Raw genomic sequence first — 13,783 nt, 5'->3', positions numbered from 1 at the left:
AGATACCACAACACACCTCGACACTGTAGGTCAGACGGATGCTGTGATTGGTCTGTGAGCTGCAGGGGGTGGAGCTAAACAGTCATGTGTCCTCTGCAGCTGCTCAGTGTGGTGGAGGACAGCACAGGTGATGTGTCGGGCCTCCATGCTAAGCTGGACCGCAAGACCAAGGTGAGTGGGCGTGGCCTTGGAGTATGTGGCTCCAGCGTTTTCATGGTAACAAGGTGACATCACTACTGTTTCAGGTGGAGCTGTACAACCGCCACCAGCAGCAGAGCTTCAGCACGAGCATGGACGTAGCGTTCAGCGACATGCAGCGCTGCCTTCAGGAGCATGGGGACCAGCAGCGCCAAATGTTAAAAACCTACTCGCACGCCATTGGTAAGCGGTCCGTTAGCTGGAAGCGTCCCTGTGTGTCTGTAACCAACGAGTGTTTGTTTCTCAGACGGCCTGCTGCAGCTCAATGAGAACACGCTGAGGGAGGCCCTGACCTCCATGGAGACCTTGGTATCCGGGGTCAAACCGCTGCTGACGGCCAGCGTCTCTCGCTGTAGGGACAGCCTCCACCAGCAGGAGGAGCTGTGTGTCACACAGAGGGAGGGGCTATTGCAGCTACTGGTGTGTGTGTGTGTGTGTCTATATATATATATGTGTATATGTATATATATGTGTGTGTGTGTGTGTGTGTGTGATCAATCAACCTGTGATGCTCATGCTCTGATAGGCGGAGCATGGTGATGACATGAAGGAGGAACTTCAGACTCGTGCACTGGTTGGTGTGTGTGCTGTGAAGGATCTGGGCGCTGCTCTGAACGTGTGTGTGGACGCTCGCCATGCTCTGGCTGATCAGGTGAGGACACGCCTCCATGTCATCAACAATAACAGGTGTGACTAAGCCCCGCCCCTACAGGTAGAGGCCATGATGGAGTCAGCGGAGGCTGTGGGAGGGTTAGCGGAGGAGCTGCTAGTGCTGCGTCAGAGCGTCGTGCACGATGTGAGCGCTCTGCAGAGACGCTGTGAACAGCTGGAGGATGACATCACACACACACAGGAGCAGCAGAAGGAGGTACGCGCGCGCGCGCACACACACACTCTCACACACTCTAATGTTTACGTGGCTCTGCCCACAGAGTCTGCGGGGTGTGATGGAGCAATTTTCTTTGCTCAGTGTGAAGAACAACCAGGACTTCCTGGAGCTTCGTTCTTCAGCTAAATCCCTACAGGAGCCTCTAAACGAGCTCCAGGATGACATCAGCAGGTCAGTCCCAGGCTCTGCCCCACACCTCAATGAGGGCAGGCCAGCGTTAAACTCCTCCTCCTCCTTCACACAGACGCTGCAGTGCCATGGAGAGCCACGCCTCCAGCCAGGTTGCCTTCCTTTCTAGCTCCTCCCTCTCTGTGTCCTCTGCCCTCCGTCAAAGATCAGAGGAGAGCCGGCAACTGCTGCAGCAGCTCAGTGAGCGCACTGAGCACGTGCACAACTCTGTCTCAGGTACTCACCCAGCCTGTCAGCAGGGGGACCGCCCCTCAGTCCATGTCTCCCGACTCCTCCCCCTCAGTCCATGTCTTACTGACTCCTCCCCCTCAGGGCTCGCTGAGCGCAGCCTGCAGTGGAACCGCAGCGCGACAACGCACACACAGAACTGGGCGGAGCTTCAGCTCAGCATGATTGCAGGAGTCAAAGAGGCTGAGACACTGCAGCAGGTAGAGCTACCACACGCGCACACAAAGTTTTGTCGTTTTAAATATTCTCACTGTATCTGTTGTGTGTCAGGAGGTGGAGCTCTTGTGTTCCCACCAGGTGTGTGCATCTGAGCAGCGTGTGTGTGAGCGTGGAGACGCTACACGTGTTACTCTGAATGACCTCCAGGAAGAAACGACCGCTCAGCTCCACGCCACCGACCACAAAGGGGCGGAGCTACAGCAACTGATCGATGCAGGCAGAAAACATGTGACACGCTTCCTGCAGGAGGAGCTGCAGCACGACGTGCCAACAGGTCACACACACACACACACACACACACACTGTGTTTGATATCACATCTTCAGTTAGTTTGTTCTGCTGACTCATTGTTGTCATGTGGTGCTGCCTTCAGGTGCCACCCCTCAGCGTAAGGACTTTGTGTATCCTCGTCATCTGGAGAAAACTCGTAGTCGCAATGAGCTGCTGAAGGAGCTGAGGAACCTGCAGGAGGATATGGTGGAGGAAGAGGAAGAAGACAAAATGAGCTCTGTAGATCCTGTACGTTCACTGTAACACTGCTCATTTTTTTTACTTCCTGTTTGACATTCTGTACTTCCTGTTTGTCAGGACTCTGTGGAGGAGGAGTTAAGCACCTGCAACCTCAGCACCAGCACTGAGCCGTCCTTCATCGATGAGAACCTGGTGTTTAACGAGAGCCACAGACTGCCCTTCTTCAAGGTTACACACATATATATTATATATACACGCACGCACACATATAATAATATATACACAGCATAACACTGTATGTAAAACATTTTCAGTTTAAAAGGCAGCAGAAGATCAAAGGAATCTAAGACATTAATGTGTGTGTGTGTCTGTGTGTGTTTGTGTCAGAAAAAATCAAAGACGGCGAAGGTGAAACTGATGGAGAATGAATCGTCTCCGTCTCAGAAATCCCGGCTGCCGCTTCGCTGCCAAAACGGATCTTTTTAATAATATTAATAACATTAAAGTTTAGATGTTTGTTTGTGTTTGTGACGTGTTTGTAATATTCTATTAAACCATCAACATACTTTATTCTTCTTTGTCTTAATTTAAGGAGAACATGCAAAGTCCACGACTGTTTCACCATCTGAGTAAGACAATAAGCAAAGGGGCGGGGCTAAAAGCTCAGTGACATGTGCTGTCAGGGGTTCTCAACCTTAAAGTGAAGACCCCATTTGGGGTTCCAGGACAAGAAAGGTAGAATATTTTAGAACAATTTAAGCTTATATCTGCTTTATGTTCAAGGCCACAGTTGCTTAGTAAAGCATAAAAATGTAAAATCAGAGGTATAATAAGGCATAAAAATGGAAAAACTTGATAATGTTATCACAAGACTCTTAAAACTAGTTCAAATATATGGAACAAATTGTTCTGGAACTTTGCCATATTATCAGTGTTCAGTTTGTGCTCCAGGTTTATGTTTCTGTGACAGAGTGGGACGTCCTCATCAAGGAGCAGCTTTGTGATGCTTCTCATCGTCCTGGAACTCTGAGACAGGGGCATAGCACAAACTTAAAATATGATTGAAATATAAAACAGGAAATAAGGAGAAAAATAATAAACACCCAAAGTCAGAAGTACCATCATTAGACCCTAAAAACTACTACAAATATAATGCACATACTTAAACAGGGCTAAAAAAGCAGTAAGGCACAAAAAACAATAAAAATCCCATATCATCAAAATAAAAGGTAAGGCTATAGTAAGGCATAATTTTCAAAAATTTTAAAGAATTTAAATTGAGTTAGAACCATCATTAGACCCTAAAATCTACTGCAAATATAATGCACATACTTTAAACGGGCTAAAAATGCAGTAAAACACAAAAAATGACAAAAATTCAATAAATAACCCAGCTTCAGAGGTAAGGCTATAGTCCAGAAAACAATAGAACATTTTTGAAAAAATTAGTTTTTTCAGGTAAGCCATAAAGGATAATCAGCTTCCCCAAAGAAAGGTGTAAACTGGGATTGAACACTCAACCTCTGGATCAAAATACAACTTCTCTACCACCTCAGGCTATAGGCTCAGGTCACTCAACTGCATCAAAAGGGATGTAAGGCTATAGTAAGGCATCAAAAAACATTGAAAAAAAATGTAAACGTTTTGAATTGGAGGTATTGCCTTGAAAAATAGAAAAAATGTTTTGAAAAAAGTGCATCAAAAAATGCAGTAAAGCACAAAAAATGGCAAAGTCAGAAAATAACCCAACTTCAGAGGTAAGGCTATAGTAAGGCATCAAATGAAAAAAGAACTGAAAAAAAAAAAATTGAGTCAAGACGATCATTAGACCCTAAAAACTACTGTAATTATAATGCACATACTTAAACAGGGCTAAAAAAAAGCAATAAGTCACAAAAACAACAAAAATCCCATATCATCTTAAATCGAAGGTAAAGCTATAGTAAGGCATATTTTTCAAAAATTTCAAAAAAAAAAAAAATTTGATTTCAGGCCATCATTAGATCCTAAAAACTACTGTAAATATAATGCACATACTTAAACAGGGCTAAAAAGGCTATAAGGCACAAAAAATGACAAAAAAACAAAATCACCCGAAATCAAAAGTAAGGCTATAGCAAGGTATTTTTTTCAAACAAAAAAAAAAAAAAATTGAGTCAAGACCATCATTAGATCCTAAAAACTACTGCAAATATAATGCACATACTTAAACAGGGCTAAAAAAGCAGTAAGGCACAAAAAATGACAAAAAACTAAAAATCACCCAAAATAAAAAGTAAGGCTAAAGCAAGGCATTTTTTTCAAAAAAATTAAAAAAAAAAAAAATTGAGTTAGGACAATCATTAGACCCTAAAAACTACTGCAAATATAATGCACTTACTTAAACAGGGCTAAAAAGGCTATAAGGCACAAAAAATGACAAAAAACTAAAAATCACCCAATATAAAAAGTAAGGCTAAAGCAAGGCATTTTTTCAAAAAAATTCCGAAAAAAAAAAATTGAGTTAGGACAATCATTAGACCCTAAAAACTACTGCAAATATAATGCACATACTTAAACAGGGCTAAAAAGGCTATAAGGCACAAAAAATGACAAAAAACTAAAATCACCCAATATAAAAAGTAAGGCTAAAGCAAGGCATTTTTTCAAAAAAATTCCGAAAAAAAAAAATTGAGTTAGGACAATCATTAGACCCTAAAAACTACTGCAAATATAATGCACATACTTAAAAGGGGCTAAAAAGGCTATAAGGCACAAAAAATGACAAAAAACTAAAATCACCCAATATAAAAAGTAAGGCTAAAGCAAGTCATTTTTTCAAAAAAATTCCAAAAAAAAAAAATTGAGTTAGGAACAACATTAGATCCTAAAAACTACTGTAATTATAATGCACATACTTAAACAGGGCTAAATAAGCAGTACGGCACAAAAAATGACAAAAAATTAAAATCACCCAAAATAAAAAGTAAGGCTATAGCAAGGCATTTTTTCAAAAAAATTCCGAAAAAAAAAAATTGAGTTAGGACCATCATTAGACCCTAAAAACTACTGTAATTATAATGCACATACTTAAACGGGGCTAAAAAAAAGCAATGAGTCACAAAAACAACAAAAATCCCATATCATCTTAAATCGAAGGTAAAGCTATAGTAAGGCATATTTTTCAAAAATTTCAAAAAAAAAAAAATTTGCTTTCAGGCCATCATTAGATCCTAAAAACTACTGCAAATATAATGCACATACTTAAACAGGGCTAAAAAAGCTATAAGGCACAAAAAAAGACAAAAAACTAAAAATCACCCAAAATTAAAAGTAAGGCTAAAGCAAGGCATTTTTTTCAAAAAAATTCCAAAAAAAAAAAATTGAGTTAGGACCATCATTATACCCTAAAAACTACTGCAAATATAATGCACATACTTAAAATGGGCTAAAAAGGCTATAAGGCACAAAAAATGACAAAAAACTAAAATCACCCAAAATTAAAAGTAAGGCTAAAGCAAGGCATTTTTTTCAAAAAAATTCCGAAAAAAAAAAATTGAGTTAGGACCATCATTATACCCTAAAAACTACTGCAAATATAATGCACATACTTCAAACGGGCTAAAAATGCAGTAAAACACAAAAAATGACAAAAATTCAATAAATAACCCAGCTTCAGAAGTAAGGCTATAGTCCAGAAAACAATAGAACATTTTTGAAAAAATTAGTTTTTTCAGGTAAGCCATAAAGGATAATCAGCTTCCCCAAAGAAAGGTGTAAACTGGGATTGAACACTCAACCTCTGGATGAAAATACAACCTCTCTACCACCTCAGGCTATAGGCTCAGGTCACTCAACTGCATCAAAAGGGATGCAAGGCTATAGTAAGGCATCAAAAAACATTGAAAAAAAATTTTGAAAAAAATTCAAACGCTTCGAATTGGAGGGAAAGCTATAGTATGGCATAAAAAATATGAAAAAAAAATATTTAAATGCTTCAAAATGGAGGTAAAGCCTTAAAAAATAGAAAAAATGTTTTGAAAAAAGTGCTTTAAAAAATTCAGTAAAGCACAAAAAATGGCAAAATCAAAAAATAACCCAACTTCAGACATAAGGCTATAGTAAGGCATCAAATCAAAAAAATGTGAAAAAAAAATTGAGTTAGGACCATCATTAGACCCTAAACACTACTGTAATTATAATGCACATACTTCAAACGGGCTAAAAATGCAGTAAAGCACAAAAAATGGCAAAAATTAAAAAAATAACCCAGCTTCAGAAGTAAGGCTATAGTCCAGAAAACAATAGAACATTTTTGAAAAAATTAGTTTTTTCAGGTAAGCCATAAAGGATAATCAGCTTCCCCAAAGAAAGGTGTAAACTGGGATTGAACACTCAACCTCTGGATCAAAATACAACTTCTCTACCACCTCAGGCTATAGGCTCAGGTCACTCAACTGCATCAAAAAGTAATGTAAGGCTATAGTAAGGCATCAAAAAACATAAAAAAAAAATGTAAACGTTTTGAATTGGAGGTATTGCCTTGAAAAATAGAAAAAATGTTTTGAAAAAAGTGCATCAAAAAATGCAGTAAAGCACAAAAAATGGCAAAGTCAGAAAATAACCCAACTTCAGAGGTAAGGCTATAGTAAGGCATCAAATCAAAAAAAACTGAAAAAAAAAAAATTGAGTCAAGACCATTATTACATCCTAAAAACTACTGTAATTATAATGCACATACTTAAACAGGGCTAAATAAGCAGTACGGCACAAAAAATGACAAAAAATTAAAATCACCCAAAATAAAAAGTAAGGCTATAGCAAGGCATTTTTTTCAAAAAAATTCCGAAAAAAAAAAATTGAGTTAGGACCATCATTAGACCCTAAAAACTACTGTAATTATAATGCACATACTTAAAAAGGGCTAAAAAAAAGCAATGAGTCACAAAAACAACAAAAATCCCATATCATCTTAAATCGAAGGTAAAGCTATAGTAAGGCATATTTTTCAAAAATTTCAAAAAAAAAAAAAATTTGATTTCAGGCCATCATTAGATCCTAAAAACTACTGTAAATATAATGCACATACTTAAACAGGGCTAAAAAGGCTATAAGGCACAAAAAATGACAAAAAACAAAAAATCACCCAAAATTAAAAGTAAGGCTATAGCAAGGCTTTTTTTTAAAAAAAATTAAAAAAAAAAAAAATTGAGTTAGGACCATCATTAGACCCTAAAACTACTGCAAATATAATGCACATACTTAAAAGGGGCTAAAAAGGCTATAAGGCACAAAAAATGACAAAAAACTAAAATCACCCAAAATAAAAAGTAAGGCTAAAGCAAGGCATTTTTTTCAAAAAAATTCCGAAAAAAAAAAATTGAGTTAGGACCATCATTATACCCTAAAAACTACTGCAAATATAATGCACATACTTAAACGTGGCTAAAAAAAAGCAATAAGTCACAAAAACAACAAAAATCCCATATCATCTTAAATCGAAGGTAAAGCTATAGTAAGGCATATTTTTCAAAAATTTGAAAAAAAAAAAAAAATTGATTTCAGGCCATCATTAGACCATAAAATCTACAGTGAGTATAATGCACATACTTTAAACGGGCTAAAAATGCAGTAAAACACAAAAAATGACAAAAATTCAAAAAATAACCCAGCTTCAGAGGTAAGGCTATAGTCCAGAAAACAATAGAACATTTTTGAAAAATTAGTTTTTTCAGGTAAGCCATAAAGGATAATCAGCTTCCCCAAAGAAAGGTGTAAACTGGGATTGAACACTCAACCTCTGGATCAAAATACAACCTCTCTACCACCTCAGGCTATAGGCTCAGGTCACTCAACTGCATCAAAAAGGAGATAAGGCTATAGTAAGGCATCAAAAAACATTGAAAAAAAATGTAAACGTTTTGAATTGGAGGTAAGGCCTTGAAAAATAGAAAAAATGTTTTGAAAAAAGTGCATCAAAAAATGCAGTAAAGCACAAAAAATGGCAAAGTCAGAAAATAACCCAACTTCAGAGGTAAGGCTATAGTAAGGCATCAAATGAAAAAAGAACTGAAAAAAAAAAAATTGAGTCAAGACCATTATTACATCCTAAAAACTACTGTAATTATAATGCACATACTTAAACAGGGCTAAATAAGCAGTACGGCACAAAAAATGACAAAAAATTAAAATCACCCAAAATAAAAAGTAAGGCTATAGCAAGGCATTTTTTTCAAAAAAATTCCGAAAAAAAAAAATTGAGTTAGGACCATCATTAGACCCTAAAAACTACTGTAATTATAATGCACATACTTAAAAAGGGCTAAAAAAAAAGCAATGAGTCACAAAAACAACAAAAATCCCATATCATCTTAAATCGAAGGTAAAGCTATAGTAAGGCATATTTTTCAAAAATTTCAAAAAAAAAAAAAATTTGATTTCAGGCCATCATTAGATCCTAAAAACTACTGTAAATATAATGCACATACTTAAACAGGGCTAAAAAGGCTATAAGGCACAAAAAATGACAAAAAACAAAAAATCACCCAAAATAAAAAGTAAGGCTAAAGCAAGGCATTTTTTTCAAAAAAATTCCGAAAAAAAAAAATTGAGTTAGGACCATCATTATACCCTAAAAACTACTGCAAATATAATGCACATACTTAAACGGGGCTAAAAAAAAAGCAATGAGTCACAAAAACAACAAAAATCCCATATCATCTTAAATCGAAGGTAAAGCTATAGTAAGGCATATTTTTCAAAAATTTCAAAAAAAAAAAAAAATTTGATTTCAGGCCATCATTAGATCCTAAAAACTACTGTAAATATAATGCACATACTTAAAAAGGGCTAAAAAAAAGCAATGAGTCACAAAAACAACAAAAATCCCATATCATCTTAAATCGAAGGTAAAGCTATAGTAAGGCATATTTTTCAAAAATTTCAAAAAAAAAAAAAATTTGATTTCAGGCCATCATTAGATCCTAAAAACTACTGTAAATATAATGCACATACTTAAACAGGGCTAAAAAGGCTATAAGGCACAAAAAATGACAAAAAACAAAAAATCACCCAAAATAAAAAGTAAGGCTAAAGCAAGGCATTTTTTTCAAAAAAATTCCGAAAAAAAAAAAATTGAGTTAGGACCATCATTATACCCTAAAAACTACTGCAAATATAATGCACATACTTAAACGGGGCTAAAAAAAAGCAATGAGTCACAAAAACAACAAAAATCCCATATCATCTTAAATCGAAGGTAAAGCTATAGTAAGGCATATTTTTCAAAAATTTGAAAAAAAAAAAAAATTTGATTTCAGGCCATCATTAGACCATAAAATCTACAGTGAGTATAATACACATACTTTAAACGGGCTAAAAATGCAGTAAAACACAAAAAATGACAAAAATTCAAAAAATAACCCAGCTTCAGAGGTAAGGCTATAGTCCAGAAAACAATAGAACATTTTTGAAAAATTAGTTTTTTCAGGTAAGCCATAAAGGATAATCAGCTTCCCCAAAGAAAGGTGTAAACTGGGATTGAACACTCAACCTCTGGATCAAAATACAACCTCTCTACCACCTCAGGCTATAGGCTCAGGTCACTCAACTGCATCAAAAGGGATGTAAGGCTATAGTAAGGCATCAAAAAACATTGAAAAAAAATGTAAACGTTTTGAATTGGAGGTAAGGCCTTGAAAAATAGAAAAAATGTTTTGAAAAAAGTGCATCAAAAAATGCAGTAAAGCACAAAAAATGGCAAAGTCAGAAAATAACCCAACTTCAGAGGTAAGGCTATAGTAAGGCATCAAATGAAAAAAGAACTGAAAAAAAAAAAATTGAGTCAAGACCATTATTACATCCTAAAAACTACTGCAAATATAATGCACATACTTAAACAGGGCTAAATAAGCAGTAAGGCACAAAAAATGACAATATATATATATATATATATATATATATATATATATATATATATGTGTATATATATATGTATGTGTGTGTGTATATATATGTGTGTATGTATGTGTATATATATATATATATGTGTGTGTATATATGTATGTATGTGTATATATGTATGTGTGTGTATATATATATACAGTTGTGTGCGAAAGTCAGGGCACCCCTTTAAAAACAGCATATTTTATATATTTAAAAAGTTATATTTATATTTACTGTCTCTCTGGTATATGGGAAAAAAAAGACAATATTGTCAGGAAACATTAATGCATAGTTACATTTTATTTTATAAATTGAACAAAATTACAAAAATGAAAAACATAATTTTGGCATGTGCAAAAGTCGGGGCACCCTACAGCATCAGTACCTTCAGTACTTAGTAACACCCCCTCTGGCAGATATCACAGCTTGTAAACGCTTCTTATAGCCAACAACAAGTCTCTGGATTCTATTATTTGGGATTTTTCCCCATTCTTCCTTGCAAAAGGCTTCCAGTTCTGCAATATTCCTAGGACGTCTTGCATGCACAGCTCTTTTAAGATCTACCCACAGATTTTAGATAATGTTTAAGTCTGGAGACTGTGAAGGCCATTCCAAGACCTTCAGCTTGCGTTTCTTGAAGTAGTCCATGGTGGATTTGGAGGTATGTTTAGGATCATTATCCTGTTGTAGAAGCCATCCTCTTTTCAGCTTTAGCTTTTTTACAGATGCTGTGATATTTGCCTCCAGAATTTGCTGGTATTTAATTGAATCCATTCTTCCTCCACCCGAGCAATGTTTCCTGTCCCACTGGCTGCAACACAACCCCAAAGCATGATGGATCCACCCCCATATTTAACAGTTGGCAAGGTGTTCTTTTCATGAAATGCTGCTCCTTTTTTTCTCCAAACATACCTTTGCTTATTCAGAATCAGAATCAGAAATGTTTTATTTGCCATGTACAGTTTTAAGGACAGTACAAGGAATTTGACTTGGTGGTTGGTGCACAAAACAAACAACAAAAAGAAATAAAAGAAATAAAAACAAAACAACAAAGAACAACCCAGCAACAATAATAATAATAATGATAAATATAAAGGATGAGGGATAAATAAAGGATAGATAGAGAATAAAGGATAAATAGGATAAATATAAATATATATATACAGTGCAGCAGATATCAAGCTGGCGGAGGTGGTGATCGGGTGGGGGGGGTGTTCAGTGGGTGACTTGGGGTGTGTTCATGTGGATGGTGGCAGAGGGAAAGAAGCTGTTTTTGTGTCTGGAGGTTCTGGTCCTGATGGACCGAAACCTCCTACCAGAAGGGAGAGATTGAAACAGTTTATGACCGGGGTGGGAGGGGTCGGCCACAATCTTTCCTGCACGCCTCAAAATCCTGGAGGGGTTCAGGTCCTGGAGGGAGGGCAGATTGCAGCCGATGACCTTCTCTGCAGAGTGGATGATACGCTGCAGTCTGGCCTTGTCCTTGGCCGTAGCTGCAGCGTACCAGATGGTGATGGAGGAGCAGAGGATGGACTGGATGATGGAGCTGTAGAAGTTCACCATCATCTTTGTTGGCAGACTGAACTTCTTCAGCTGCCGCAGAAAGTACATCCTCTGCTGAGCTTTTTTGATGATGGAGCTGATGTTCAGCTCCCACTTGAGGTATATTGTGGCCAAAGAGTTCTATTTTAACTTCATCAGTCCACAGCACTTGTTTCCAAAAGTCATCAGGCTTCTGTAGATGTTCTGTTGCATATTTTTGACGTTGTATTTTATGATGAGGTCGTAGATAAGGTTTTTTTTTCTACAGACTCTTCCATGAAGGTCTTGTTTGTGCAAGTATTGGCGCACAGTGGAAGGGTGCACCACCACTCCTGAGTCTGCTAAATCTTCCTGGAGGTCTTTTGAAGTCAAATGTGGGTTTTGGTTTACCTTTCTGACCAGACTACGAGCTGTTCTCTCCGAGAGTTTCCTTGGTCTTCCAGATCTCTTCTTGACCTCCACAGTTCCCCTCACCTGCCATCTCTTAATTATGCCTCGCACTGTGGAAACTGCAAGCTGAAAACGCTTTGCTATCTTCTTGTAGCCCTCCCCGGCATTGTGGGCATCAATTACTTTCATTTTTTCTGTCTTACACAGCTTCTTAGAGGAACCCATGGTTGCTGAGTGTTTGTACAAGGTTTGTGGAGTCGCCGTATTTAAGAAACCCTCAAATTGGCACCAGCGGGCACTCCCTAATGACAATTGTTGACACATGCTTCAGGACCAATGAGCTGGTAGAGGTCTGAGCTTGTAAAAAGAATCTGACACTTTGAAACTCTCAGGGTGCCCCGACTTTTGCACATGCCAAAATTATGTTTTTCATTTTTGTAATTTTGTTCAATTTATAAAATAAAATGTAACGATGCATTAATGTTTCCTGACAATATTGTCTTTTTTTCACATATACCAGAGAGACAGTAAATATGAATATAACTTTTTAAATATATAAAATATGCTGTTTTTAAAGGGGTGCCCTGACTTTCGCACACAACTGTATGTATGTATGTGTATATATGTATGTGTGTGTATATATATATATACACACATATATATATATATATATATATATATATATGTGTGTGTATATATATGTATGTATGTGTATATATATATATGCGTGTGTATATATATGTATTTATATATATGTATTTATGTGTATATATATATGTATGTGTGTGTGTGTGTATATATATATGTGTGTGTATATATGTATGTGTATATGTGTGTATATGTGTGTATATATGTATGCATGCGTGTATATATACATACATATATACACACACATACATACATAACCAGTGACATCAAAGGCCTCCTGAACCAGAAGAAGGCGGCCTTCAGAGATGGTGACACACAGGAGCTCAAGCGGATACAGAAGGAACTAAGAGTCCAGCTCAGAGAGGGGAAGGAGCAATACAGAAGGAAAATAGAACAGAGGATGCAGAACAACAGCATGAGGGAGGTATGGGAGGGGATGAAGACCATCACTGGCTGCAGCTCAAAGAAAGGAGCCCCCATTGAGGCTGATGTGGGAAGGGCAAACCAGTTAAACCAGTTTTTTAATAGGTTTGATCTCCCTGCACCTACGAGCACAGCAACCCCCACCCACCTAACCCCACAAGCCATCTCCAGCACAGAAGAGGACACCTCCCCCCCCCCCGCTCACACCACCCACCATCACAGCAGCTCAGGTATGTGGAGAGCTGAGGAGGCTACGCCCTGGCAAAGCTACAGGTCCAGATGGAGTCTCCCCCAGACTACTGAAGACCTGTGCGCAGGAACTGGGACACCCCCTGCAGCGTATCTTCAACCTGAGCCTGGGACAGGGGAGGGTTCCCCAGCTGTGGAAGACATCCTGCATCATTCCAGTCCCCAAGAAACCACATCCTGGGGAGCCGAACGACCTTCAGGCCGGTCGCCCTGACGTCCCACGTGATGAAGACCATGGAACGGCTGCTGCTCCATCACCTGAGGCCACAGACCCACCACGCTCTCGACCCTCTGCAGTTTGCTTACAGGGAGAAGGTTGGAGTAGAGGATGCCATCATCTTCTTGCTTCACCGTTCTCTTTCTCACCTGGACAGAGGCAGTGGTGCTGTGAGGATTACATTTTTGGACTTCTCC

General features: G+C 37.8%; 1 protein-coding gene across 2 annotated transcripts in view; it reads left to right on the top strand.

Moving 5' to 3' along the window:
* kif11 (kinesin family member 11) overlaps positions 1-2,764 on the top strand; it is a 30,119-nt gene extending 27,355 nt beyond the window's left edge. For both annotated transcript variants that reach the window (XM_028468757.1, XM_028468758.1), the window contains exons 16-27: positions 100-171; positions 246-381; positions 446-618; positions 725-850; positions 911-1,066; positions 1,131-1,258; positions 1,332-1,492; positions 1,589-1,704; positions 1,775-1,997; positions 2,097-2,242; positions 2,312-2,422; positions 2,582-2,764. In XM_028468757.1, the coding sequence (XP_028324558.1) occupies positions 100-171; positions 246-381; positions 446-618; positions 725-850; positions 911-1,066; positions 1,131-1,258; positions 1,332-1,492; positions 1,589-1,704; positions 1,775-1,997; positions 2,097-2,242; positions 2,312-2,422; positions 2,582-2,680 (1,647 nt within the window). In that variant the 3' untranslated portion in view covers positions 2,681-2,764. The remainder of the gene's footprint in view (positions 1-99; positions 172-245; positions 382-445; positions 619-724; positions 851-910; positions 1,067-1,130; positions 1,259-1,331; positions 1,493-1,588; positions 1,705-1,774; positions 1,998-2,096; positions 2,243-2,311; positions 2,423-2,581) is intronic.
* The last annotated feature ends 11,019 nt before the right edge of the window (positions 2,765-13,783 follow it).

The sequence above is a fragment of the Gouania willdenowi genome, chromosome 15, assembly GCF_900634775.1.
Source record: "Gouania willdenowi chromosome 15, fGouWil2.1, whole genome shotgun sequence".
NCBI classification, from domain to species: domain Eukaryota; kingdom Metazoa; phylum Chordata; class Actinopteri; order Blenniiformes; family Gobiesocidae; genus Gouania; species Gouania willdenowi.
This window is presented reverse-complemented; position numbering and strand designations above follow the sequence as displayed.